This window comes from Chionomys nivalis, chromosome 16 (genome assembly GCF_950005125.1).
Source record: "Chionomys nivalis chromosome 16, mChiNiv1.1, whole genome shotgun sequence".
NCBI lineage: Eukaryota > Metazoa > Chordata > Mammalia > Rodentia > Cricetidae > Chionomys > Chionomys nivalis.
The window spans coordinates 12,048,560-12,075,509 of record NC_080101.1 but is presented as its reverse complement, the minus strand read 5'-3'; the positions used below and the strand labels follow the sequence as shown (position 1 = coordinate 12,075,509).

The 26,950-nt window shown below is 39.8% G+C and overlaps 1 protein-coding gene across 1 annotated transcript; it reads right to left on the bottom strand.

Annotated features, from left to right (window-relative positions):
* Positions 1-26,950, bottom strand: Lypla1 (lysophospholipase 1). Its single transcript, XM_057791125.1, has 9 exons — positions 26,762-26,950; positions 26,232-26,263; positions 12,364-12,429; positions 10,842-10,889; positions 10,147-10,217; positions 7,666-7,739; positions 4,775-4,876; positions 3,405-3,581; positions 1-1,811 (listed from the first exon to the last, which is right to left on the bottom strand). The coding sequence occupies exons 1-9, from the start codon at positions 26,828-26,830 to the stop codon at positions 1,758-1,760; spliced, it is 693 nt and encodes a 230-aa protein (XP_057647108.1). The 5' UTR covers positions 26,831-26,950; the 3' UTR covers positions 1-1,757.

Sequence of the window (26,950 nt, the reverse complement as noted above, 5' to 3'; positions counted from 1 at the left end):
TCCAAGAAAGCCAGAATTAAGTTTTATTTCACATTAATAGAAACTATGAAAAACATGACATTTTCCCACATTACAGCATAAGAATTCAATGAAATATTTCTTACCACAAATAAAATTTTACTGATGGTACAGCTGAAGCAAGTTTATGTTCTTAAAGCAAAATAGTAAATGATTGAAATTGTTTTAAATCTAGACATAAGTGTATGGCTTCATTATTAACATCCTATCTAGTCCATACCAAATGATCTCCATAGTAGTTAGCACCTGTTTATAATGATGCTTCTGAGCATGGTCGTGGTCAGTTGGAAACAGCAGGAAAAGTAACAGTTCAGAAATGACCATAATTTTTGCAACATATTCAACTGTTTATATATAGATATATATAGATTCTAATCAGTCTTTATTACCCATAAATTAATTTAATTTTCACCAGTATTCTGGACATGTTGATGATTTAAAACCAAATGATTGCTATTTTAAGGTTTGCACAGGAGACTAACTCTCAAAAACTAAGATGAAAATTCAAATTAGTTTGTTACCAGATAAAAATAAGTTTCTGATTGCTCATCTTGAACAGTATTTGGTTTCAAGCATAACATATGTACAGAAAATGTAAACTTTAAACTTCGCTATAACATGTAACTGTTTTAGAAATTAGACTTCAAAGCTGGTCTTAAATACTTATTTCTGAACATGCCAAGATATTATTTACCCTTTAACTTTTTTACAGAAAGATAAAAACCACAGAATTATTAGGACAGAAGATTCTGGCAACTCTACAGTCTAAAGATGGACTAAGGTGCAGTTATTTGAGTATGTAAGACTAAGTAATGTTTGATTTTTTTTCAGATTACTTAGATTTGAAATACTGTATGTCTGTGATTCAGAGTGTCAGATTATAGTATATATCGACAGGTTTTTATGGCAGAGGCAATATTGGTCTTCTATAAAAAAAAACAAGGAACAAAAACTTTTTTGTTTCTTGAGAGGAGAAAAATTAAGTAGAAGGAAAAGAACAGCCTGGTTCCCCAATAAAAAGGCCATTAATTGAGAAGAGCAGTATTACTTTCCTGACACTTGCTAGCATTGTCCCTGGTATCAGGGAGAATGTAATACCATCTAATTCTTTTTTTTTTTTTGGTTTTTCGAGACAGGATTTCTCTGTGGTTTTGGAGCCTGTCCTGGAACTAGCTCTTGTAGACCAGGCTGGTCTCGAACTCACAGAGATCCGCCTGCCTCTGCCTCCCGAGTGCTGGGATTAAAGGCGTGCGCCACCACCACCCGGCTAACCATCTAATTCTTATGTGTTCCAGTCACATATACGTGAATACACCTATAAAATACAGACCCTGCACGGCGACTAAACAGTGTGGAGTGGAGCCATGGTCACTCACAGCATAACAAGTCACATACAGATATCTCAGCAGCTTGTTAGACCTCAACAGATTTTTCAGGAGCACACTAGTCATTTTCAAATGACGTAATAAAACTCTGGTTGTGGTATTTTATTTTGCTAGCTGCATCTCTTCATCTACTTTAATCCCAGTATATTCTGGATTGTATAAAACAGATGTATGTATAGAAACTTAAAAGGATCATTTCCCATGAGGGAGACATCATTTAGTCTGGATCATTGGTATATATTTGAAAAACATTTTAATACTGCAAACATTAGAAGCTTTACGATCAGGCAAGGGAAGGGTTCATACTCTACTACAGTGCTGCTGGTGAGCGTCTACACAAGGCTCTTAGTGACGTCAATCAACTGGAGGTAGGAGTTTATCAATGAACTGCTTGACATCCATCATTTCCTATTTGGAAAAAAAATGATTTAATAAACAGCTACATAAGTCAGAAATTACAATTCCAAGATGCCAGTAATAAAACCCATGTAGGTGAGGATGTTTTACTATTACAAGTAAAAGGGCATATAAGAAAAATGAGGCTCCAAATGAAATTTGGGAATATTTCTTAGGATTATTATTATACACGCAAATAAAACACTGGGGAGTCAGGAAGTTCAGAATGACAATACCTATACAGAGAAGTTTAGTACTGTCTACTTACTAACAGTGGAGCATCAGGGAGTTTCCTTGTTGAAATGAATCCCTTTCATAAAGAATTACATACAGCTACTCATTTGAAAGAATGTATGTATGGAAACCACCTATGTCTAAACTCATTTTCTTCGTTTTCTCAAGTCCCTGGCCCTCACTGGTCAACCAGCTTAGCTATGTAGTGAACTTCCAACCTTGTAGTGCATCACTGAGAAGAGGTAGGGCATGAGAGAGGTCTATTTTGAGCACTCTAAAGCCCTACCTCATAGTTCCTTTAATATTGCACACCCATCCTCTCACCCATGCTGATCAGCCTCAGTCAAAGGTCCTCATATGCCAGCACACTCATTTTTATGTGTTTTACTCAAGATGTTTAGCGTCTTCAGCTACTCCTAAGTCTCCAGGGTTCTGTGACTCCCTACTCTTCTAGATTCAACATCTCCTTTCAGGGTGTGGGCAATGGAGGGCTGTCTAGGATCCCAAGCATGTTGGCCTTTTTTTTTTTTTTTTTTTGGTTTTTCGAGACAGGGTTTCTCTGTGGCTTTGGAGCCTGTCCTGGAACTAGCTCTGTAGACCAGGCTGGTCTCGAACTCACAGAGATCCGCCTGCCTCTGCCTCCCGAGTGCTGGGATTAAAGGCGTGCGGCACCATCGCCCGGCCATGTTGGCCTTTTTGTGTACATCATATTACTACCCACTTCCTTTGTACCTAAAGCAAATGATTTAACTGTGCTCAATGGTTATACAACAGCGTTAGCTTGGACTACCCCAGCGATTGGCTATTCAAATTTTATTCTAGGCCATTACAAGCACCACCAAACCCATCCAGGTCTTTCTCTAAGTAACTATATCTCCTACTTCATCAAGAAGACAAAGGGCATGTAAGCTCCCAAGAGCCCTGCTCTCTCTCTCTCAACATCTCCTACTAATACTCACCTAATCCTGTTCTATCTTGATTCAAATGGTTTTCTCTTTTAAGGTAACACAATCCAACTATGGCCCCAGATGATCATATGATCTGTTATCCCTTCAGCAAATATCTTTACCTACTCATAGATGTCTTTCTTCCATTTCATTAAAGAAGGCTCTCACTTTTTATAACTTAAATTTTACTAAATAAAAAGGTATACTTATAAATTGGCCTTTGGATTATATACAATGCTCATTTGTAAAAGGTAACAGATTTTTAAAATTCAGTTGAATAAGCTACCATTGAAAACTGTGTTAAATTGATTCAATTTTGAATTCATTTTAAATCACCAAAATCCAAGTGTTATTTATTTGTATTGAAAATACAACATGGAAGATATGGAAGTAGTGGCTATTGTCACTGCTTCCAGACACCTACCTGCTGACATGAGCTGTGCATCATGCCTTCATAGATTTTGAAGGTTACATTGGATGGATTTACCAATGCTTTTAGTTTCTCAACAGTAAGAGAACCAAACATTAGGGGAACTAAAGGGTCACAATCTCCATGGCACTGTAGAATAGAAATGTCTCTATTAGCACTATTGATAGGACCCTGCAAAACAAATATAAAAGGAATGTTATTTATCAAATATATAAAACACTGTTCCAGACTCCTAAAAAGTACAGATATACATGCATATGCTATTTACTCATAAGGCAGTCAAGGATTTTAGTCAAGTAAACCCTCTATCCTTACATTCTTCTAACATCTTTAATTTAAGCTTTTAGGAGATACATGATTATTTTGTCATGTACTGTAATACACGTTTCCAATGAATCAGTTTCTTTAATTACATATTGATTCATCTTTTATTTTCAGTATGTTTACATGAGAGGTAATCAATAACTATTAGCACACATTAGGTTAAGTCATGTTCTCCTCAACTTAATTAACTGAATTAAGAATTAGCAATCTATTATACACTCAAAAGTTACTACATCACAAAAAGACTGAACTCTAGAATAGAAAAGGAGTTTGGCAAATTAGTACACCTGCAATCCCAGAACTTGGGAGGCTGAGATAAGAGGATCAGAGATTTATGGTCAGCCTGGTCTATATACCGTCTCAGGAAAAAACATAAGAGCTACTTGAACACAGCAGTAATGAACTTGACTAAATGTTCAAGGCTCAGTGATTAATTCCCAGTACCGAAAACAAAACATAAAGTAAAATAGAATCTGAGAATAATCTCCATATCTCTGATAGTACACAACATATTATGCCACTGTTAAAATAATTTACAGTTTTATAGTAAAATTCTGCAAATGACTATACTAAAAATTTTAGTTAAAAATGTGTATGTGAATATGTATCTTAAGATGTATCAAATAACTAAATGTAAGACAGACAATAAGCTTCTTAGTCTGCGTATGTAAACCACAGGAAGGATATACAGATCAAGTGTAGTACTACACCACAAAGGACTAAAGAAATACTTTAAAAATAAGTTACTGTTGTAAGCCGTGAACTTTGGGTAGTAATGTGTTTCAGTGTAGGCTCACTAACTGGAGCAAAGGTACCGCTATAGTGTGCGATGTCTACTGTAAGGGAGGCTGTGTGTAAAGCAGAAAGGAGGAATAAGAGAACTTATTTCCCACTCAATTTTATTTCCCACTCAATTTTCTATAAACCTAAAACTCTAAAAAAGATAAAAAGCTGATTAAAAGAAAAGATGACTTGCTCCTAAACATTGTCTGCTATCTCCTAAGATCTATAATCTCGTTTATTCGCCCCACACAAGCTACCTGTGGAAATGAAGCCCGAAGTGGAAGCCAACAACTGAGCGCAGTGACGCCGGCCAGTTTCTGTTGTGTAGTAAGAGCAGTATACAAAGATAAAGCGCCTCCCTGGAACAGAAGCAGGGAGTTAAATGGAGCATATGAGAGAATTTTTTAAAATATTTATTTATTTATTATATATACAATATTCTGTCTGTGTGTATGTCTGCAGGCCAGAAGAGGACACCAGACCTCATTACAGATGGTTGTGAGCCACCATGTGGTTGCCGGGAATTGAACTCAGGACCTTTGGAAGAGCAGGCAATGCTCTTAACCACTGAGCCATCTCTCCAGCCCCAAGAGAATTCTTATTACTAATGTTTATAAGAATATATACTAAAAAAAAAAAAAAAGAATATATACTATGTGAAATCAAACCAGGTTAAGATGGGCATGGTGGCACACTTGGGAGGCAGAGGCAGGTGGATCTCTAAATTTGAGGCCAGCCTGGTTTATATAGAGAGAGTTCCAGGACAGTCAGGGCTATACAGAGAAACCTTGTCTTGAAAAACCTAAGGGGAAAAGAAAACCAAATCAAGTAAAGAATGAAAATATATTATCATGTCGTGATATTTTAACAAATAAAGCTTGCCTGAAGATCAGAGTGCAGAGCTGAGCCACTAGAGGTCAGGGAGTGGTGGCACACACCTTTAATCCCAGGTCTTGGGAGACAGGCAGAGGGGGATATCTGTTAGTTCAAGGCCTCCCTGGGCTACAAAAGATTGAATCTGTCTAAAAGAGAAACAGCTCACACAAAGGTAATCCCAGCACTTGGGATCACACGCTTTTAATCCCAGCATTTGGGATTACACACTTTAATCCCGGTACTAAGGAGGCGGAGACAGGAGTGATACGGCTACTCAGTTGCAGTCTGAGGATGAAGTCTGAGGAGACAATCTGAGAACAGAATTGCTTCTTTGGTCTGAGCATTGGTAGAAGTAAAAGAACGCTCTAGTGGCTGGACACTTTGCTTCTCGAATCTTCAGCATTAACCCCTATATCTGACTCTTTTTATTATTAATACCAACTGGAATCCATGCTATATACTCATGATAGATAAATCTCTACCTCCAAGAAAACCCACTAATACAAGATCTCCACTTGCAGCATGGCTGAAGAACCGTCTGAATTTAATGTTCTCATTTTCCTCTCTGAATAGTATTAGATATAAACTCCAAGTGAGATTTAAACTATTTTTCCAAAACAGGAATTTAAGATAATACAGATAGAATACCAGATATCTTTAGAGATTTGCCCACCTAACGCAGAACATGCCACGTGCTAGGAACAATAATTCTGTCATCCATCTAAATGCCACCACCCTGTTCAGGCCTGTACCACATGGGGACATGAGAGACTTTCTGGTCCCAGGTAGAGATGTTCTTTCTCTCAGGACTGTGGGACTGAAATTAAGTTACTTTCAGGCTATCTCCATATGGTCGGAAATGCTTAATTAAAGTATAATGTGCACATTAATTTTTGGCGGCCTTATGCTTGTGTGAGTATGTATGTTTTGTATTATTTAAACAAAAACCACATATCAATAATCCTTTTTAAAAGTTTTTTGTTTTGGTTTTTAAAATAGTTTGTCTGTGTACCTCTGGCCATGCTGGAACTTGCTCTGTAGACTAGAGAGAACTCAGAGATCAGACTGCCTCTGCCTTCCAAGTGCTGAGATTAAAGGCATGCATTGCTGTTTTGTCTACATGTATGTCTGTGTGAAGGTGTCAGATTCCTGGAGGTAGAGTTGCAGGCAGTTGTGACCTGCCATATGGGTGCTGGGAACTGAACCTGGGTCCTCTAGAAGAGCATGTGCTCTTAACTGCTGTGCTAACTCTTCAGCTCCCATCAATAACACCCTTTCATGTACTATATTAACCACATTGCCATATATAGCATATTCGATTGAGTTTTATTGTCTCAACTGATTCCAGAATTCTGACATTTCTCACAGTTACTGACTGAGGAAACTAGAAGCTAGAGCATTCTGGGAACAGGTTACTTGGAAACTGGTTAGGTAGAAACCTAAGTTCAAGGTGGGGATGTAGCTCAGTGATAAAGAGCTTATTCAGCTTGTGTTAGGACCTGGGGCAATCACTAGTACCATGACACAAACAAGACGGATGTAAGGTCAACATAAGAGCTGGGCATGGAGAAAATATCAGACTGAAGAACAAACCCCAAGTAATACCACACTCATATCTGAGAAGCCTAGGCACTTACCCTGTTCCCTTACAGTCCTGTTTCACTAAAAGAAGCCTAATTAGTGTATTGTGTTTACTTTAAGAAAATATATTCTAGCCGGGCAGTGGTGATGTACACCTTTGATCCCAGCAGATCTCTGTCCAGCAGATGCAGGTAAATCTCTGAGTTTGAGGCCAGCCTGATCTACAGAGTAAGTTCTAGGACAGCCAGGGCTACACAGAGAAACCCTGTCTCAAAAAACAAAACAAATAATAATAGTACATTCTAGGTTCCAACACTCGCCAAGACAGGGTTTCTCTGTAGCTTTGACTCCTGTCCTGGAACTTGCTCTGTAAACCAGGATGGCCTCGAACTTAAGAGAGATCCGCCTGCCTCTGCGTTCTTGAGTGCTGGGATTAAAGGCGGGCGCCACACCAGGCTGTTCAAAGGCAATGTAAAAAAAAAAAAATGACTGTGATAGGAAACTAGAAAATAAACAAATAAATGAAAGTGCATGAGGCAGAAGTTCTGTCCAGTCCAATCCAACTGTTACTCAGCACTGTATCATCTAAGATTCCCTTAACAGCTCTAAACAAGGGGCTCTTCCAAAGGAACACAACTGAAGGTAGACTTGTAGATTAATATGCTGATAGTATGAACACGCCCAAACTCACCTGAGAAAATCCTCCCAAAATAATTCTGTTAGAGGGAATGCCATTCTTCACCTCTTGCTCTATTAAAGCTTTTACTAAAAACAAGAAAAATATCATCAACAATATTAAGTCTACTGAGGTAACTAAAGATCCAAGAAAAATAGCAGACACAGGGTATATTAAAGACAAAGGAATGAAACCTTGAAGCACCCTTTTTAACACAGTGGCATTGTCTCCAGACGTGACTCCTCAGTGCAGAGCTCAACACTTCTACGGCTTCCTGCTACAGACTTTCTCGTACAGAGACCTCTATGTCCTTCTGTGTATGGTTACTTCTAGTGTACATTCTATATTTTTGTCCAACAAACTAAACAGAAATGAGGTACAATTTGTCATTTTGAAACAGAATACATTTAAAGATTATGTAATTTGTAGTTTGCAGTGTCTAACACCATTAGTCATGGTTTTAAAAAGGGCTGTATTACTTTTTCCTGTAATTCAAATGACTACAATTCTGTTTAAATAGAAACAGTAAATGATGGAGGAGTCATTTGAAATTCTGTGTGTACCTGTGTGTGTCTGGTAAAAGAGAAAAGGCAGTCCAACCAGTGTGAACAGTGTAAGACACCACGAAGTGAAAAACTATTATAGAGACAAATGATTGGAGGGACAGAGACAGGTCAGCTGTCAGCAAGGAGGAGGCAGCTGCGGGAATTTTAACTTCATCCAGACCAGGACCCTGAGATTATTTAGCTTTAATTTCTGGATTTCACAACTGAAGTATAATCCACATGATATAAAACAAAAATGTCTTAACAAAGCAGGGAAAACAGCCACTTTTAGGGCAGTGGGTTTCAAACTCGCTCACATTCTACCTAAGAGCATGATGCCCTCCCAGAAGGCAATCTGATGGTATCAGCAGCCTGTCTGTTTTTTCTACCCTTGTCTTCCTAGCCGGCTCTCACCTTCATTCCCTTTAGCATTCATTTTGGGGGGAAGTAATAGCCACCTCTATTGTTAAAAGAGAATCTTTTACTCAGGGGCAGGGTAACCAGGACACTTATACCCAAATAACACACTTATACCCAAATAAATATTTTTCTCATTTAATCTTTTTTTTTTTTTTTTTTTTTTTTTTGGTTTTTCGAGACAGGGTTTCTCTGTGGCTTTGGAGCCTGTCCTGGAACTAGCTCTTGTAGACCAGGCTGGCCTCGAACTCACAGAGATCCGCCTGCCTCTGCCTCCCGAGTGCTGGGATTAAAGGCGTGCGCCACCATCGCCCGGCTCTCATTTAATCTTAAGACAAAACCTTAGCTCTAGGATTCTGGCATTAATACATTCTGATCATCTAAAGAGTCACTGGTCAGATTTCATATCCCCTGATAGTTACTGTGTTTCGGATGTATTTTATCTCAAAGATTTCAAGTTATTTTTATAAAGAATAAAAGGATTTCTCTGTTTTTTTTTTTTTTTTTTTTTTTTTTTTTTCCATTTTGGAAAACTTCAAATATACAGATAGAAAGAGCAGCCCATGTATACTGCTCTAAGACTGCAATCACCAATTCTCAGCTGGGCTGGTTCCTTCTCATGTCACCTACAAACAGAAGTCACCACACTGACTAGTCTAAAGCCACTGTCAATCACTGCATTACATGAAAACCAAAGATACTCTAACTCCAACATGCACATAAAAGAAAGGTTTCTTAAAAACTACATCTCTCAGTAAGTTAATCTGCTTTCACTCACAAAACAGTGCTTATAAAGGAGAATGGAATAATAACTTCACAGGACCATTTGTTAAGTGAGCCAGTCTATAAGAAATGACCAGCTGGTAAGAAGCTAAGTGATAAATCAGTGGTCTCTATCAATATTTCACTAATATTAACCACTCCTATCGCTTTTAGTGGTAGGTATCTTTATGTCATTATCATTACTTCAAGTCTCTTTAATAACTATATACAACTATTAAAGTACTATTTTCTGCATTGCCTAAGCATATTTGTTTTGTGACAGGGTTTGCTGTGCAATCCAGGCTGGATGTCTCTCACAGCAATCCTCTTACCTCAGCCTTCCAAAGCTGGGATTATAGATGGGCACCACAGTGCGTAGTTTTGCTCATGCCAATCAAAACCACCTTTCAAACAAATGCTGCTCCTTTCCATTTGCATGGCTGCCACTGACTATAGATAAGAGAGCATATGAAGGTGTGGTGGCAAAGGAGAGTTATAAGAATGGAGACAGTATGCTTGTCTAGTATTTGTGAGGCCCTAGGCTAGTCCCTAGCATGGCAAAGGGAGGAAGGGAGGGGGAAGAGGAAGAGGAAGGTGGGAAGCAAGGGAAAGGGACGAAGAGATTAGTTCCTGAAAACACCTAATTACGTTACACTGAGTCAAAATTTAAGTATTGAAATACTAAAAACAACATTTCATCAAACTTCAACTACTAAATCCACTAAAAACACTCATGAATGTGTTTACCTTTATAAACACGTTTGGTACTCACCATTTTCTGCTGCCTGTTTAATTCCAGATTCATCCTCCTGAGAATCTGGTGAAAGTCCAATAATATCAAACCTACAAAATAAGGCCAAAAGAAAAGAACTATTAAATTCTAAAAGCCCATAGCTGGCAGATACATTTACTAACTTCAAGTTAGTCTGTGGAGAAATGGGCCTCACTAACTCTTCTTTCTGGCTGTGAAGGGCATGGCAGGCATCTTGAGAGGGCTGCAAGGGAAACGGCATCCAACCTGCCAGTCAGGAAGGCAAGCAGTGGGCAGAACTAAGACGCTGTGGTGTAATCAATGTGCATGTCTCATGATTCAAATGTATGAATAATGTACCCAACAAACACCAGCAAGACAGATTTCTCTTTATTATTCACTCTTGGTTTTCTACCTTTTGTATAGCTTCTTAAGTTAACTCACAGTTATAAAAGTATCGATACTGGAATAAAAGTTAAGCTTAGATGTTCTCTTGCAATGCTTTTCTGAAAAGAGTAAATGTTTGTTTGTTTGTTCGTCGAGATAGGGTTTCCCCATGTAGCCCTGGCTGTACTGGAACTCACTCTGTAGACCAGACTGGCTTCTAACTCATAGAGATTTGCCTGCCTCTGCCTCTTAGGTGCTAGGACTGAAGGGATGCCCCAGCACTGCCTGGTGACTCACAGGTTCTTATGAGTAAGTAAACTCTTACTTACCAGGAAGGCATTGCCATATTCATATTTAATGTAACAGGCATGATGGGTCTGTGTGGGAAAGAAACACAGCACATCAGGATACCAGAGTCAAGGGGCATACATGGCTTTAACATGCAGTGCATCTCGCGTCTCCACCTGCGCAGCTCTGTTCCCTTTGTCCCACAGCCGCTCTCTGAAGACAGAGCAGCTGTTGCAGAGGACTAACTTGGTTCAGGACTAAGCAAGTACTTTTTGTCTCAATGGTCTTAATGGGAAATATATATATGAGACTCTTGAAAGAGCAACTTATTGCTAACTACTGTACCATTAATCTCCATATACCCAGATTACATTTTGCTTTTTCCCTCGTTACATGCTTGCTTGATTAAGAGACTTATAAATAAATGTAAATTCTACCCTAGTGTTCATTATGTCCAACTCAAATCTGGAATGAGCAATCAAAAAAGTCTGGTACTAGAGGAAAGAAACATGAATATACTCTTAATTACCAACACCAACCTCCTCCTGATTCATAAATCAAACCAATTCAACATTTTAGGAAAACATAATCTTCCCAAGATTAGTATACAGCCTTAGAGCAATTCAATCTAGGGACAAATATATTGGAAATGCAAATAATCAAAATTCTGTCCCTTGCTTGGGCTGGCCACACTAGCCCAAGCATTCAGCTGCAGACTACACAGTCAGACTCTGCTGCCAGACAAGGAACTCTCAGACTGTACTCTCCTTTCCATGGTCATCTCAGTTGTCATTTCTGAGGAGTAAGCACTAACCTACTGGCATGGCCCAACGCTTTTAGCTTCCCCCTGGATGTTCTTAGTAACCTTTTACCTCAAATTAGCCAAGCTTATTGATTTTCTGAGTTGTTCAAAATTTGCGAGGTCTCTAACAGCAGTAAACACTTTCAGAGCAGGTAGAGACCTTGTCCAGAGAGTCTATCACATTGCCTCTGATTAATAAAATCTGAGTGTTTTCAATTGAATGAAAATTTCTCACAAATATAGCAGGTAGCCTGTTTATAGATGACATATGGTCCCTTTGGAACTCTGCAGGTATTTAGATATCTAAAAGAATTTTGTGGCTTTAAGTTCATCTGACCTCTAGAAGAATTATCTCAAATTTCAAAAAAAAAAGGATTTTTTTTTAAAATTTTTTACCATCTCCGTAATTTTTTTTAAAGATTTATTTATTTATTAAGCATCCAATGTACTGCTGGCAAAGAAGGCACCAGGTCTCATTACAGATGGTTGTGAGCCACCATGTGGTTGCTGGGAATTGAACTCGGGACCTCTGGCAGAGCAGCCAGTGCTCTTACCCTCTAAGCCATCTCTCCAGCCCCCCAAAAAAGGATTTTGATTTCAACTTAACCAAGAGAATATTCTAATTTTAAGGAGTGTTACTTGTCCTTTTTACCTAAGAGAGAAACAATTATATTCGAATATTTTTTCTGGAAAAGCAAAGCTATTACAATTTGTTCCAAATTCTGAAGAAAAAAGAAACCCTAAATATTAGAAATACTCACGCATGTGGACAGATGTATTTGATGTGGGAACTTCTGATACCTGCAAAGGCTTCTGCCCATCCATGCCTGGTAGAAAATTATTAAAATCATCCTATTAATGACTGTTTTAAATTCTAGTAAACTGATACAGAACAGTACTTAAAAACAGGTCAAAGGTTAGCTTCTTAAAGTACTGAAGAGTGAGGGGATTGTGCTATTTAGCATCACTGCTGACCTGGGAGCAATGGCCGTCCCATTTGCTTACACAGAGAAATATGCTCTCGTGAGTTCTGACTGTCAACAGATGCTGCTGTTAGATTATACAATTTGATACATAAAAAACTTTTAAAAACTCCAGGAAAGTAGCTTTATACAAAATTAACACTAAAGTTCATAGCCTTCCTATGTACAAATGATTAATATACTCAGAAAGAAATCAGGGAAACAGTACCTTTCACAACTGCCTCAAATTATATATATTCTAAATATTCAAAATAGTTATTTTAATATATTGACATGTTTTAAAACTGAAAGAAATGAAAGACCTGTATAATAACAATTTTAAGACGCCAAAGAAGGAAACTGAAGAAGATACCAGAAGATGGAATAATAACCTCCCATACCCATAAGTTGGTAGAAGTAACACTGTGAAATGGTCATCTTATCAAAAGCAATCTACAGATTAAATGCAATTCCCAACAAAATCCCAACACACACATACACACACATGCCGTTTAGAATACCCAGAGGTTAGGGAATTGGGGAGGGGTTCCTCCAAGGAAAGGAATATAGAATATTGAGTTATGAAGGGGAAATTAGAGCAGGAGGCTCAAATGTGGGATGGCAATGCAGGGTAGAGGGAATATGGTGAGGGTTAACAGCTCTGAAAACCCATATGGAGACCTTCCTAAAACAAGTACATATAGAAAAGGAATTTAAATTGATGTACATTATAATGGGGGACAACACCCCAACTAGTCACAATATGCTACCAAATAAAACCTCCAACAACATGAATGGTTACATCTTTTTGAGGTGTTGGCCAAAAGGGTCCTAGAGACTGCCCTCTTGCAATGCTACTGGATTTCCTCTACAACTTGATGGGAAGACCTTATTGTTGAAGACAACAAATTCATTAAACGTGGAGAAATCGAGCAGGTGCCCAGCTGGAAGTGTAGCCAACTTTCTTGGACCGCCAGTCCCCAAATAATGAGATAGACACTTATTACTCCATTTTTGTTCTGTGTGCTACCTCATCTACATACTGTCTATCCTGCTTTCCTGCTTCCTCCAAGTCTGGCTGGTCCCCAGCTGCCTGGCTCCCCTTAGCCCACCTGTCTCTCCTCTGCCTACCTATTGGCCATTCAGCTTTTTATAAGAGCAATCAGGTGGCGTAGGCAGGCGAGGTAAAACACCTATTTAAACAAATGCCACAAAAACAAAAGCAACGCAAATTTACATAATTAAACAAATGCGGCATAAACAAATGCAACACATCTTTACAGAGGGAAACAATTATTCTAAATACAAACAAATACAACACATCTTTACATAAGTAAATATTGTATTCTACAACATAGAAGCTTCATTCGCACTGATTGATGTTAATAGTGGTGACTGTGAGAAAACCCCAAGTAAACAAGAGTTTCTTCAGTGTTTTCCTGCCCCTCCCAGGTGAGGACAGGAGAGCATTTACTTCAGGTCACTCATCACTATTGTCATTTGTTAATATGCCTCTATGGCAGGACGGGATTTTGCTACATGTGGCTTACCTGCCACGTGTGGCTTGTCCTTGTGACTGAATACTCTAGTCACGTGGCTCTTCTTAACCCTCAGTATAAATTGTCTGATGCTCTGAATAAAGATGGCGATTGTGCTTCAAGAAAGTGAAGACAATCTACAGAACTAAAAATTATGTGCACATTGTTTAATAATACCCATCTACAATATATATAGAACAGTTATAGCCAAGTGACCACTCAATTTACAAATGGGCAAAGGACATTCTACAAAGTAAGTATTAAAACAGTCAATAAATACAAGGACACACGCTCGCCGTCATTAGTCATTAAGGAAAGAAACACAAGTCAAAACCACACTCAGGCCTGTCATCCCAGGAGGCTGAGGCAGGAAGAGCATGGAGTTCAAAGGTAGCCTGTGCTGCAGTTAGACCCTGTCATGAAACCCACACATATGCAGCAAGCACTCAGTGAGATTCATACCCACTAAGATGGCTGTAAACCTGGGGGTGCTATTTGTTGAGACAGTGTCACACTCTGTAACTGGATGGTTTGGTATTCACTAAGTAGCCCAAGCTGTCCTCAGACTCATGGCCATCGTCCTGCCTCAGCCTCTGAGTACTGGGTTTACACGGGCATGTGAAACAAAGTACACAGTAGGAACCTTTCTGCAATGTTGATATGTGCCTGCCTTCCAGATTATCTGACCAAGCAGACATTATCTGGTAATCAAGGCAATCCTTGACTCTAAGCGTTAAGCAGAGAGGTCTTTCTTCTTTTTTTAAAAAAAAAAAAAAATTTTTAAAGATTTATTTATTATGTATACAGTATTCTCAGTATTCTAAGTATTATGCCTGCAGGCCAGAAGAGGGCACCAGATCTCATTACAGATGGTTGTGAGCCACCATGTGGTTGCTGGTAATTGAACTCAGAACCTTTGGAAGAGCAGTCAGTGCTCTTAACCACGAAGCCATCTCTCCAGCCCCAGAGAGGTGGGTCTTTCAAGCCATCTGACCGAATATTTAAAATATAATGTAGATTTTCCCAGCTTCTTTATGTAGGCATTTATTGCTATGAACTTTCCTCTTAACATTGCTTTTGTTGTGTCCCATAAGTTTGGGTATGTTGTATGGTCATTTTCACTGATTTTTAGAAAGACTTTAACTTCTTTATTTCTTCCTTGACCCAATGGTAGTTCAAGTAAGCACTGTTCAACTTCCATGTGTTTGTGTGCTTTCTGAAATTAGTGTTGGTGTTGAATTCCAACTTTAAGCCGTGGTGATCTGATAAGATACATGGGTTATTCCAATTCTTTTGTATCTGTTGAGGTTTGCTTTGTTACCAAGTATGTGGTCACTTTTTGAGAAGGTTCCATGGGGTGCTGAGAAGAAGATATATTCTTCTATGTTTGAGTGAGGTATCCCAGACGCAGAAAGACAAATATAATATATATTCACTCATAAGTGCTTTCTAAACATAAAGCAAAGAAAAACCAACCTACAGTCCATAACCCCAGACAGCCTAGACAACAAAGAGGACGCTAGGAGAGACATATATGGATCTACATAGGAAGGAGAAAAAGACAAGATCTCCTGAGTAAATTGGGAGGGAGCATGGAGGTCACAGGAGAGAGTAGAAGGGGAGGGAAATAAAGGGAGAGAAGTAGAGAAAAGTATATAGCTCAATGAAAACAATAAACTAAAACTTGCACATAAAAACACATCATGTAGAACTGGAGAGATGGCACTAACTTGCTTCTCCGGGGGACTGGGTTTGGTTCCCAGAACCCACATGATGGCTCAAAACAGTTCTTAACTCTAGTTCCAGGGGACTGGATTACCCTCTTCTGACCTCCACAGGTACCAGACATGCACATGTAAACTGATAAAACTCTCATATACATAAAATAAATCTGAAACAAAATAAAATACAAAACCTTCTGAGTCACCTCAGTACTCAACTAAGTCAAGAGAGACTATGACTTTATAACCAACCTGGGTTACCTTGTTTCAAAAAACTGAAATTATTGGAATTAAGTACATAAAACCTAAATTACACACAAACTCTGTTACCCCTGTAAAAGGTAACAGTCCAGCTCACTGCCAACTCTGCTTCAGTTTCATTTTCAATTTCTAAGCATATCATTAGTGTATTATTTGGGGATTTGTTTTAATGACCTCAGGGATAACGATTAGCCATAAATACCATGATATGATTTCAGTTAATTAGAGTTCTGGGAATGGACAGTCACCAAAAACCATGTTTATAAATCAATTGTCCACTAATTATAAAGAGTCCAAATGAAACACAGGTTCAGTTATCTTCCTCAGAGTATTACTGCAAGCTTACCTGGGTAGCATACACAGGTAATGATTATTGAATGGCTAAGAAGCTTGACGCCAACAGAACTACACAGGGAATGAAGTCCAACCCAGAATAGATATTATGGCAACTAGGAAAATAGCATTCAGACAAAAAAATAACTTTAATTTTACAATGCTTTTTAATATATAATATCTTGGCTATTTTTCCCATGGTCTACACTGCAGGCTTTAACCTTTTGACCTTTTGTGGCTTGTATATTTGTTCAAATTCAATGATGAAGAATAAACAAGCTGGAATCATGGGGCTGGGAATACAGCACAGTTAGCAGAGTGCTCACCTAATTTAGAGAACACTCTATGTTCAACTGCAAGCACTGCACAGACCAGGCAGGACAGTGTACACTTGTAATCCCAGCACTGGAGAGATGGAGACGGGAGGATTGGTTCAAGGTCATCCCGGGGCTATAAGAGGCAGCCTGATAACTGGATATCAACATATAGAAAGATGAAAATAGACCCATATCTATCACCATGTACAAAACTCAAGTCTAAATGGATCAAAGACCTCAACATAAAGCCAGCCACACTGAACCTTATAGAAGAAAAAGTGGGAAGTACACTTGAACGCACTGGCACAGGAGACCACTTCCTAAATATAACCCCAGCAACACAGACACTAAGAGAAACAATTAATAAATGGGACCTCCTGAAACTGAAAAGCTTCTGTAAAGCAAAGGACACGGTCAACAAGACAAAACGACAGCCTACAAAATGGGAAAAGATCTTCACTAACCTTACCACATCAGGCAGAGGTCTGATCTCCAAAATATACAAAGAACTCAAGAAATTAAGACACCAAAAGATCACATAATCCAATAAAAAATGGAGTACAGACCTAAACAGAGAACTCTCAACAGAGGAATCTAAAATGGCTGAAAGACATTTAAGGAAATGTTCAACATCCTTAGTCATCAGAAAAATGCAAATCAAAACAACTCTGAGATTCCATCTTACACCTGTAAGAATGGCCAAGATCAAAAACACTGATGACAACTTATGCTGGAGAGGTTGTGGGGAAAAGGGAACACTTCTGCATTGCTGGTGGGAATGCAAGCTGGTACAGCCCCTTTGTATGTCAGTGTGGCGATTTCTCAGAAATTAGGAAATTAGGAAACAACCTTCCTCAAGACCCAACAATACCACTTTTGGGTATATATCCAAAGGATACTCAACCGTGCCACAAGGACATGTGCTCAACTATGTTCATAGCAGCTTTGTTTGTCATAGCCAGAACCTGAAAACAACCTAAATGCCCCTCAATCCAAGAATAGATAAGAAAAATGTGGTACATTTACACAATGGAGTACTACACAGCAGAAAAAAATGACAGCTTGAATTTTGCAGGAAAATGGACGGAGCTAGAAAACATTATTTTGAGTGAGGTAACCCAGACACAGAAAGACAATTATCACATGTACTCACTCATAGGTGGTTTTTAAACATAAAAAAAGAAAGCCAGCCTACAAACCACAATCCCAGAGACAATAATGAGGACACTAAGAGAGACTTACATAGATATAATCCACATGGGAAGTAGAAAGTATAAAAAGACAAGATCTCCTGAGTAAATTGAGAGCATGGGGACATTGGGGGAGGACTGAAGGGGGAGGGAAGAGGCAGGGAGGGGAGCAGAGAAAAATGTAGAGCTCAATAAATATCAGTAAAAAAAAAATTATACAGAAAAAAAAAGGCAGCCTGGGCTAAGTGAAACCCTATCTCAAAAAACCAAAATAAAACAAAACAAAAAACCCAGCACTAGCCGGGCGATGGTGGCGCAAGCCTTTAATCCCAGCACTCGGGAGGCAGAGGCAGGCGGATCTCTGTGAGTTCGAGACCAGCCTGGTCTACAGAGCTAGTTCCAGGACAGGCTCCAAAGCCACAGAGAAACCCTGTCTCGAAAAACAAACAAAAAAAAAAACAAAAAAAAAAAACCAAACAAACAAAAAAAAAACCCAGCACTAGAATGTACCTCTTTTTGAGTTGCTAGCCAGTAAGGTCTCATAGCCTCTCAAACATTACAGGTTATTGCCACTGTTCTTGGTGAGCAGAGCCTGACAGGAAGAACCTAATGCTGAAGACATCACACACTTGAGTCACAAACTTGGAGGCTTTACCTCTCTGGTTAGATTTCAGTGAGAAGGTACTATGTATTCAATCTCACCCAGCCGTGAACACTGCAAGCTGCAATAATGACTTGCTTGGCAAGATATGTCTACTGCAGAGTAGAGGCATGAGTTATGGAAGTAACCAGCCACTTTCTGATTGTATTTAAGACAATCAGATGAAAGGCACAAGATGAAACCCATATCTAGGAGTAACTGGGGGAGGGGGATAAATATGATAAAAATACATTGTATCAGATTCTCAACGAATTAGTAAAATATTTTGGAAAAGCTGGGGTCAACTGTACTTAGAAAAGCAAAGCACAAGAGCCTGAGAATGAAGAAACTGGACTTCAAAGACCTTTTGATTTTTTCTCCAGCTCTCAAGTCTGGGGTAAAAGAGCCTGTTGAAGAGTTATCTTTCAATTAATCAATGACAATAATTAATTGCAATATTAATTCATGAAAATCTTAACTATTAAAGGTTTTACCTCTATTATCCAAAGTATAATCCAACAATTTTAATGCTATTTACTAATTGCTATTTCAGGCTTTTTTCTTCTAAGAGATGTTACTATTATTAATTGGTGTTTTAGCCACATAAGCCACTGTTTTTCCCAACATCTCTAGCCCAATAGAACAACCCCTAAAAATATTTTTTTATAATAAATGTTTAAAAAATATCTAGGACAGAATTTCAAAAACTCTGTATATAATGAAAGGATTAGAATTTGGACAGTGTTTCCAGATCTACAATGTAGTTTAAGAAAACAGATATAAATATACTGCCACAAAAAAATTCAAATGTAAGTACTACAAAGAAGCTATAAAGAATGTCAAGGAGCTGAAGAGATGGCTCAGCAGTTAAGAATACTGTCTGTTTTTCCAGAGGACCTAGAATTCCCAGCACCCACATGGCAGCTCATTCCTGCAACTCCAGGTCCAGAGAATGTGGCACCATTACACAGGCATGCATGCAGGCAAAACACCAGCACACATAAAAATAAATAAACCTGAAAAAAAGAAGACAACACAGTCTAAAGATCAGTAACAGAACACCTTCTGAGCATGAATGGTTCAATCTCTAAGACGTATAATCACCCACACACAAAAGAAATATAAAGAATCACGTCCTCCCCATGACATATGCTTGCTCACTCATACACAGTAGTGGGGTTTACAGCACTTATGATCAAATGATTTTTGACAAATGTCCTCAGACAAGTCCCTGAGAAGAGAAGAGTCTTCAGAGAGCTTAGACACAATGGAAAAGAGGTCCTAGCATTCATGACGGCCTGAACTGAAGCCCAGCACTGGAGGAATCAGCTTAGATAACTGCATGTTCACATACAAGACAATGCAGAGCAGTATCTCACTTGATACAATAGATACAAATTTAATTAAAAATGAACCTGAAACCTAACTGTAAGAAGTAAATTTGTAAAGAAGAAAAAGAAAGGAGGGAGTAAAATTCTACGACTTTGGATTAGGGGATGATTTCTAGATATAACATCAAAAGCACAAGCAGCCAAATAAATAAAATAAAAATATGCATTCTAGAATTCACCAGGATTAAACAGACAGTATGCTTTAAGTTTAAGCAAAAAGACAATCAGCAGAATGGGAAACAAAGTTTATAAATCACATTATCTGACAAGAGTCCAGTGTCCAAAATATAGAAAGGACTATTTTAAAATCTACGACAAACAGACAAAAACTTTAAGAAACAGGCCAACAATTTGAATAGTATTTCTCCAGAGAAAATGCAGATGGCAACAAGCCACACGAAGTCCTGCACACCATCAGCCATTAAGAAATGCAAATTAAAACCCACAATTAGAAACCACTGAATGGCTAGAATAAAAACAGAAGCCCAGTTGTTAAGAACGCTTGCACAGCATTTGTTTGAGCCCAGAACAACATTAAACTTGGACATGGAGTACGTTCAATCCCGCACACCCTCAGGAAGATCAAACTTTCAAGGCCATCCTCTGCACAGCAAGCTAGGCCAGCCTGGGCTATACAAGACCTGTCTCAAAGTCTCAAAAAGGAGGAGAAGGGCCGGGCGATGGTGGCGCACGCCTTTAATCCCAGCACTCGGGAGGCAGAGGCAGACGGATCTCTGTGAGTTCGAGACCAGCCTGGTCTACAGAGCTAGTTCCAGGACAGGCTCCAAAACCACAGAGAAACCCTGTCTTGAAAAACCCCAAAAAAAAAAAAAAAAAAAAAAAAAAAAGAATTACATTAACAATGTTCAGTCCATTAGCATAGGATAAATACTCCTTTACCCTATCCTGGTGAGTTCAAAGTGTTGTTCCTAATTTACTTTCTGTCCTGACTTGTATTACCAACCCAAACCTATCTTTTGATATCTTTCAACCTTATATTTTTATATTACATCTTACTTTACATTCACTTTACATTTCTTTGGTGAGATCCTATTACACAGTTGTGACTTAGAAAATTCTACATTTTTTTCTTTTTTTTCTTTTTTTTTTTTTTTTTTCGAGACAGGATTTCTCTGTGGTTTTGGAGCCTGTCCTGGAACTAGCTCTTGTAGACCAGGCTGGTCTCGAACTCCCAGAGATCCGCCTGCCTCTGCCTCCCGAGTGCTGGGATTAAAGGCGTGCGCCACCATCGCCAGGCCCTAACAGCATCAAGGTCATGAAAGGCAAAAAAGAACTAATCCAGATAAAGACTGAGGGACATAAATAAATGTTACCCGTAATCCTGGACTGGATCAAATCAACTGGAGGAAATATGAATGTAGTTGGGAGATTAGATGGTGACATTATCAGCACTGATGGCTATACTGTTATCGTGTGGGAATGTCCTTGTCCATAAAATTACGCACTGAGGCCGGCAGACAGCTCCGAGGGCAAAGAGGACACTTGCCATCAAGCTTGATGACCTTTGCCCTGGGATCTACATGGCAGCAGGAGAGAACCAAGTCTCAACAGCAGCACTGTCCTTTGTCTGCCACATGCATACCCTCCATAAATAAAAATATAATACACTTTGTGAAATACAAGTATAAAGGACTAATAAGGCAATATGGCTGCAACTCCTTTTTTGTTTGTTTGTTGAGACAGGATTTCTCTGTGTAGCCCTGGCTGTCCTGGAACTGCATCTACCACCTGAGTACTGGGATTAGGAGTGTGCCACTATGCCTGGCTAACTTTTTAACTTTTTTTCTTTGAGACAAGCCTCATGCAGTCCAGACCAACCTCAAATTCTCCAAGCTCACTGTGTCATGATAGTTTATGACTGGACTTCACACAGGAATACGCTACCTTGCTGGGTTCCGTGAAGTATCAGTCATCAAGCCCAGAACTGCCTGCATGTTAGGAAGCACTCTACCAACTGAACCATACACCTTTGCAACTTATTCCTAAAGAGTTTAGAAACATTCACAACTGGGTAATCTGGCTGAAAGATATATGAAGCCATAAGTGCTACTTCAGAAACTTTTGTGTGTGAAAATTATTTTAAAAGAAAAGGTTAAGCTAAGTTAAAACCCAACTGTAATGGAATATAATCTGTTAAATTAGTCTTTGTCCACACACATATGTGCAGGAGCAAACCAACTGCTAAAAACATTGGGTGAAAGTTGGATGAAGAACCATCTTCATAGTCTCCAAGTATTTTCACGCACATCCCTTGCTCTTCTGTTTTAATAGTTCTATGAATAACTCAAGCTGCTACCAACTCACTAAGATCCTGTAGACATGTGTCACCACTCCAGGCCAGGACTGGCTTTTTAATTAAAAGGAGAAAATCAATGCAGAAAGGAAACCTGGAAAAGACCACCTTAATAAGTACAAGTGACCTATTAAGAATTAGGGGACAGGGACAGGCATCAGGCCCCACACATTTAACCGCAGCACTTTGGGGGGGCAGAGGCAGGTGGATCTCTGTGAGTCCGAAGCCAACCTTGTCTATAGAGCAAGTTCCAGGATAGCTAGGGCTATACAGATAAACTGTCTCAAAATAACAGCAACAAAAAGAATAATAGGACGAATGGCATCACTCTTTTCAAAAACAGAAACATTCTGCCACATAGAGACAGATTTGCCAACCAAATGCATGTGTGACAGCGAATTGGATTGCATTCCTTGGGCAACCCGGCAGAACCTGCACATATGCTGCATTAGATGACGTTAAATGCCCTGAATTTGATAACTGTTCCGTGGTTATATAAGATATTGTCCTTACATAAAGAAAGCATTCAGTTTATATATAGCTTTTAAGAGTTATGTGGCATATAGGGCACACAACAATCCCATCTGCGATTTACCCGCACACCAGTATAGCAAGCGTATGTATGTCAGTAAGGAAGAGATTAGTAAACCTAGATAAAGTGGATAACAGATCTATGTTATTCTTGAAACTTCTGTAAGATTGGAAATATTTCAAAACTAAAGTTTTTAAATGCTATGAAAATAAAAAGACTGTATCTGGGTTGTAGAATTTCAATGCATTTCATTCCCTCTTTAAAAATATTAATGTTCTGACTCTTTTGCCATACAATTGTAGCATTTTCAAATTACAAAAGCTATTTTTATAGAAAACTGATTGCATGAAATACAGAACAGGATTCCCTCAACATTCATTTTAAGTTATTACACATTATACATGTAAGCATATCAAATGACTTCTGTTACAGGTTACAGAATATCAAATGACTTCTGTTACACCAATTGCTGCTTCTAGACTGGCTGGTTCTGAGTTTCACCATATATTCATGGAATTAATTCAGTTAACAGTTCCTTAGTGATAGTTCATAAGGTATTTCCATAGTTCGATATTTTTTACTTTATATAAACAACTGTAAGAAGAAACCACTCATTCCCTGCCACAGAAGCTTCTGGTATTTCTTTTTTGTTTTGTTTGTTTGTTTGTATTTTTGAGACAGGGTTTTTCTGTAGCTTTGGAGCCTGTCCTGGAGCTAGCTCTTGTAGGCTAGGCTAGCCTTGACCTCAAAGATCTGCCTGCCTCTGTCTCCCAAGTGCTGGGATCAAAGGCGTGCGCCACCACCGCCTGGCGGGCTTCTGGTACTTCTAACCTGATTTTGTTCCTTCACACTTCCACTCCAGCTCAGGGATCTGGCCACACTGGATCTGCTGAGCACCTGCTTACACGAAACTTTTTTTCTCGTTTTGCTGCACTTGGTCCACAAGACCAAGCTGTGAACAAAGTAAAAGAACGAGACAAGACAAAACAAAAAGCACCCCAGAAGTTTGGCCATTTAAAATCCTTTTAGTTGAGAGGCATAGCGGAACAAACCTCTAATCCTAGCACTCTATGAGGCAAATCTCTTGAGACTGAAGCCAGGCCCACATGGTCTACACAGGGAGTTCCAGGACAGCAAGAGCCACATAGAGAAACCCTGTCTCCAAAAGCAAAACAAAACAAAAAACCCTAAAAATCTATTTAGTAAAGCAAGAGTGGTGGGTAGGTGTGTGTGTGTGTGTGCGCACGTATGTGTTTAAAGCAGTCTCACTACATAGTCTTAGTTGGCCTTGAGCTCACTATATAGACCAGGACTGTCCTCAAACTCACAAATGCTGGAGTTAGAGGCTGGTCCACAAATTTGTCATTTTTATCAGAGTCATATAACATTTTCAGTAACCTCATATTAGACTAGTACAAATAGCAGAACACGAAAAATAAATCACTTTTAAGAACTAGGAATGGGACTGAAGAGATAGTAAAATGTTTGTCTTCCTTGTAAGCATGAGCATGTTAGTTCAACCCCAGAAACCATGCAAAAAAAGAAAAAAAAATTAAAAAAAAAAGAAAAAAGAAAACACAGGGGCGAGAGTGATAGTTCAGTGGTTAAGAGCACTTGCTACTCTTGTTCTTGCAGAGGACCTGGGTTAGGTTCTCAGCACCCACACAATCTCTGACAACAGCCACAACTTTAGTTATGGGTCATCTGATAGCACCAGAAACACACACAGTGCACCTACATACAGGCAGGCAGAGCACTTATAACATTCAAGGCTGTCCTCCAGCCTCCACATACATGCACACACACACACACACAAACACAGACTCTCTCTCTCTCTCTCTCACACACACACACATACACACACACACACACACACACAAACACAGTCTCTCTCTCTCTCTCTCTCTCTCTCTCTCTCTCTCACACACACACACACACACTGTAATTTAAAAAATCTAACCCTTGCTGGGAGGTGGTAGCACACCTTTATTCCCAGCACTCAGGAGGCAGGGGCAGGTGGATCTCTGAGTTTGAGGTCAGCCTGGTCTATAGAGTGAATTCCAGAATAGCCAGGGTTACACAGAAAAATCCAGTCTCAAAAAACAAAATAAAAATCTAGCTAATGCCGGGCGGTGGTGGCGCACGCCTTTAATCCCAGCACTCAGGAGGCAGAGGCAGGCGGATCCCTGTGAGTTCGAGACCAGCCTGGTCTACAAGAGCTAGTTCCAGGACAGGCTCCAAAACCACAGAGAAACCCTGTCTCGAAAAACCAAAAAAAAAAATCTAGCTAATACATCTAATCTCTAAAGTTAGGAGGGTGAGACACAATTAGTACCTTAAAGGGACAACTAGTCTAGCTCAATGCCTCCCTCCCTCCCTCCCTCATTCATTCATTCATTCATTCATTCATTCAGAGGCAAGGTCTCACTATGTTGCCCAGGTTGATCTCAAACTCCAGGGTTCAAGAAACTGCCTGTCTCAACCTCCTGAGTATTTGGAACAATAGGCCTAATAAGTCCTTGCAAAAAACATTTAATAATATTTTATCTTTGGAGCTATTTTTAACCAGTTTAAAAAAAATTAATTTTTTTTATGCACACAGGTGTTTTGCCTGCATGTCTGTGCGCCACATGTGTGCAGAGCGACCAGCTCTCTTGGAACTTGAGTTACAGATGGTTGTAAGCCACCATGTGGGTGTTCAAAATTGAACCCAGTTCCTTTGGAAGAGCAACCTGCGCTCTTAACCACTGAGACACCTCCCTAGTTTCAACTTTAATTTTTGACAACAGTCCCATGTAACCCAAGTTTCAGTCAGATCATCGCTGAATTATACACGAGAAAACCTCTCAGCAGAAAAAAAGAATGACTAACAGAAAATCATAACCTAAAGTTAGTGCAGCATGGACCGATGATAAGTGACCAAGGTAAAGCATCTGTGCGGCACATACAACGCCCTGGGTGTGGTCTCCAGAACCACAAGAACAAAGCAAAATCTGTTTGATAAGCCTCCAAATTAATTTTGGAGTTGCTGCTTCTGCCTTTTCTTTTTTGATTTTCTTTTTTAAGGGATCATCCACTCTCTGATCTGGGCGTCCATATGCTTCGTGTGACTGTTATTTCTCTTAACAGACTCAATTAGTCCTTCTCAACCTGCTCTGAAACTTTAATTCCCCTGGAAAGCTCTCGATTGCACACTGCCTCTCTGCACACTCCACTCCTCTCTGACATCCAATACCCATCCAAAGAGCAGTTAATTTTTAACATGTTCCAGAGACAAGCTCAAAGACTCGAGGGAGGAAGTCTGGGGGGTCTCCTCGCCGGGCTATGGGAAACACGACTGGCAACTTTCAGTCTTCGTCAGCATGCAACCTTTGATCTGTAAACAGCTGCATGACCCCATCTCATTCTTGTTACTAATAACGGTACCTACCCAGTATCTCCCAATCCGTGAAGAAAAATAACCTAAAAGAGAAGAAGACAAAATAAGCCCACACTGAACTGTTAACACACTGTAGCTTTGGCTTAGTTACAAAAGCGAATGAAGGGCCTAAAAACTTAACAACGGAACATTGTTCCGCGAGCTAATCAATTTCTATACGCCTTCCTTTTCATTCCTAAAATAATGCGGCATTTTAGCGCTGAACGGCAAATCACAGTCTGATCAAGATAGTCGTCTCCCTAAAGTCAAGTCACGAAAGCCTGACACACACAGCCGAATTCTTCCATCACGAAAGTTTCCGGGAGCAAAAGTTAATCTGAGCTCCCGCGGCACAGACACACACGCCGGGCGGCTGTTTCAGCACCAGCCCTTGGCACTGCTTCTGGGGTGAGGAGTGTGCGGCAGGCAGGCTGGGGTTCCCAGCCCCGACCCGGGAGAGCCCGCGGGGCGGCGCGGGAGCACCCACGCGCGGCGGCCTGGCTCCCCGCAGCGCCCCTGGGCCCCCAGCCCCCGTCACTCACCGCGGCGGTGGCCTTCCGGGCAGCGGGCACGACGACGGGCAGCGGGGCCGACATGTTGTTACCGCACATCCACCGGCTGGCGGACAGCGCGTCGGAAGCGGAAGGGAGTTCGGGCGCCCCGGCGGCCGAAGGGCGTGCAAGCCGAATCCCTGCCCGCCCCTCCGGGCGCGCGCTCGGGCGCGTGCGCGC

What these genes read in the sequence shown, in the direction of transcription:
- Lypla1 (XM_057791125.1), bottom strand. Translation starts at nt 26,830, where the DNA reads ATGTGCGGTAACAACATGTCGGCCCCGCTGCCCGTCGTCGTGCCCGCT. An exon ending in TTTTGGGAGGATTTTCTCAG is followed by an intron (nt 4,877 to 7,665) that starts GTGAGTTTGGGC and finishes CTTCTGTTCCAG; the next exon opens with GGAGGCGCTTTATCTTTGTA. An exon ending in TTCGGGCTTCATTTCCACAG is followed by an intron (nt 3,582 to 4,774) that starts GTAGCTTGTGTG and finishes TTTGTTTTGCAG; the next exon opens with GGTCCTATCAATAGTGCTAA.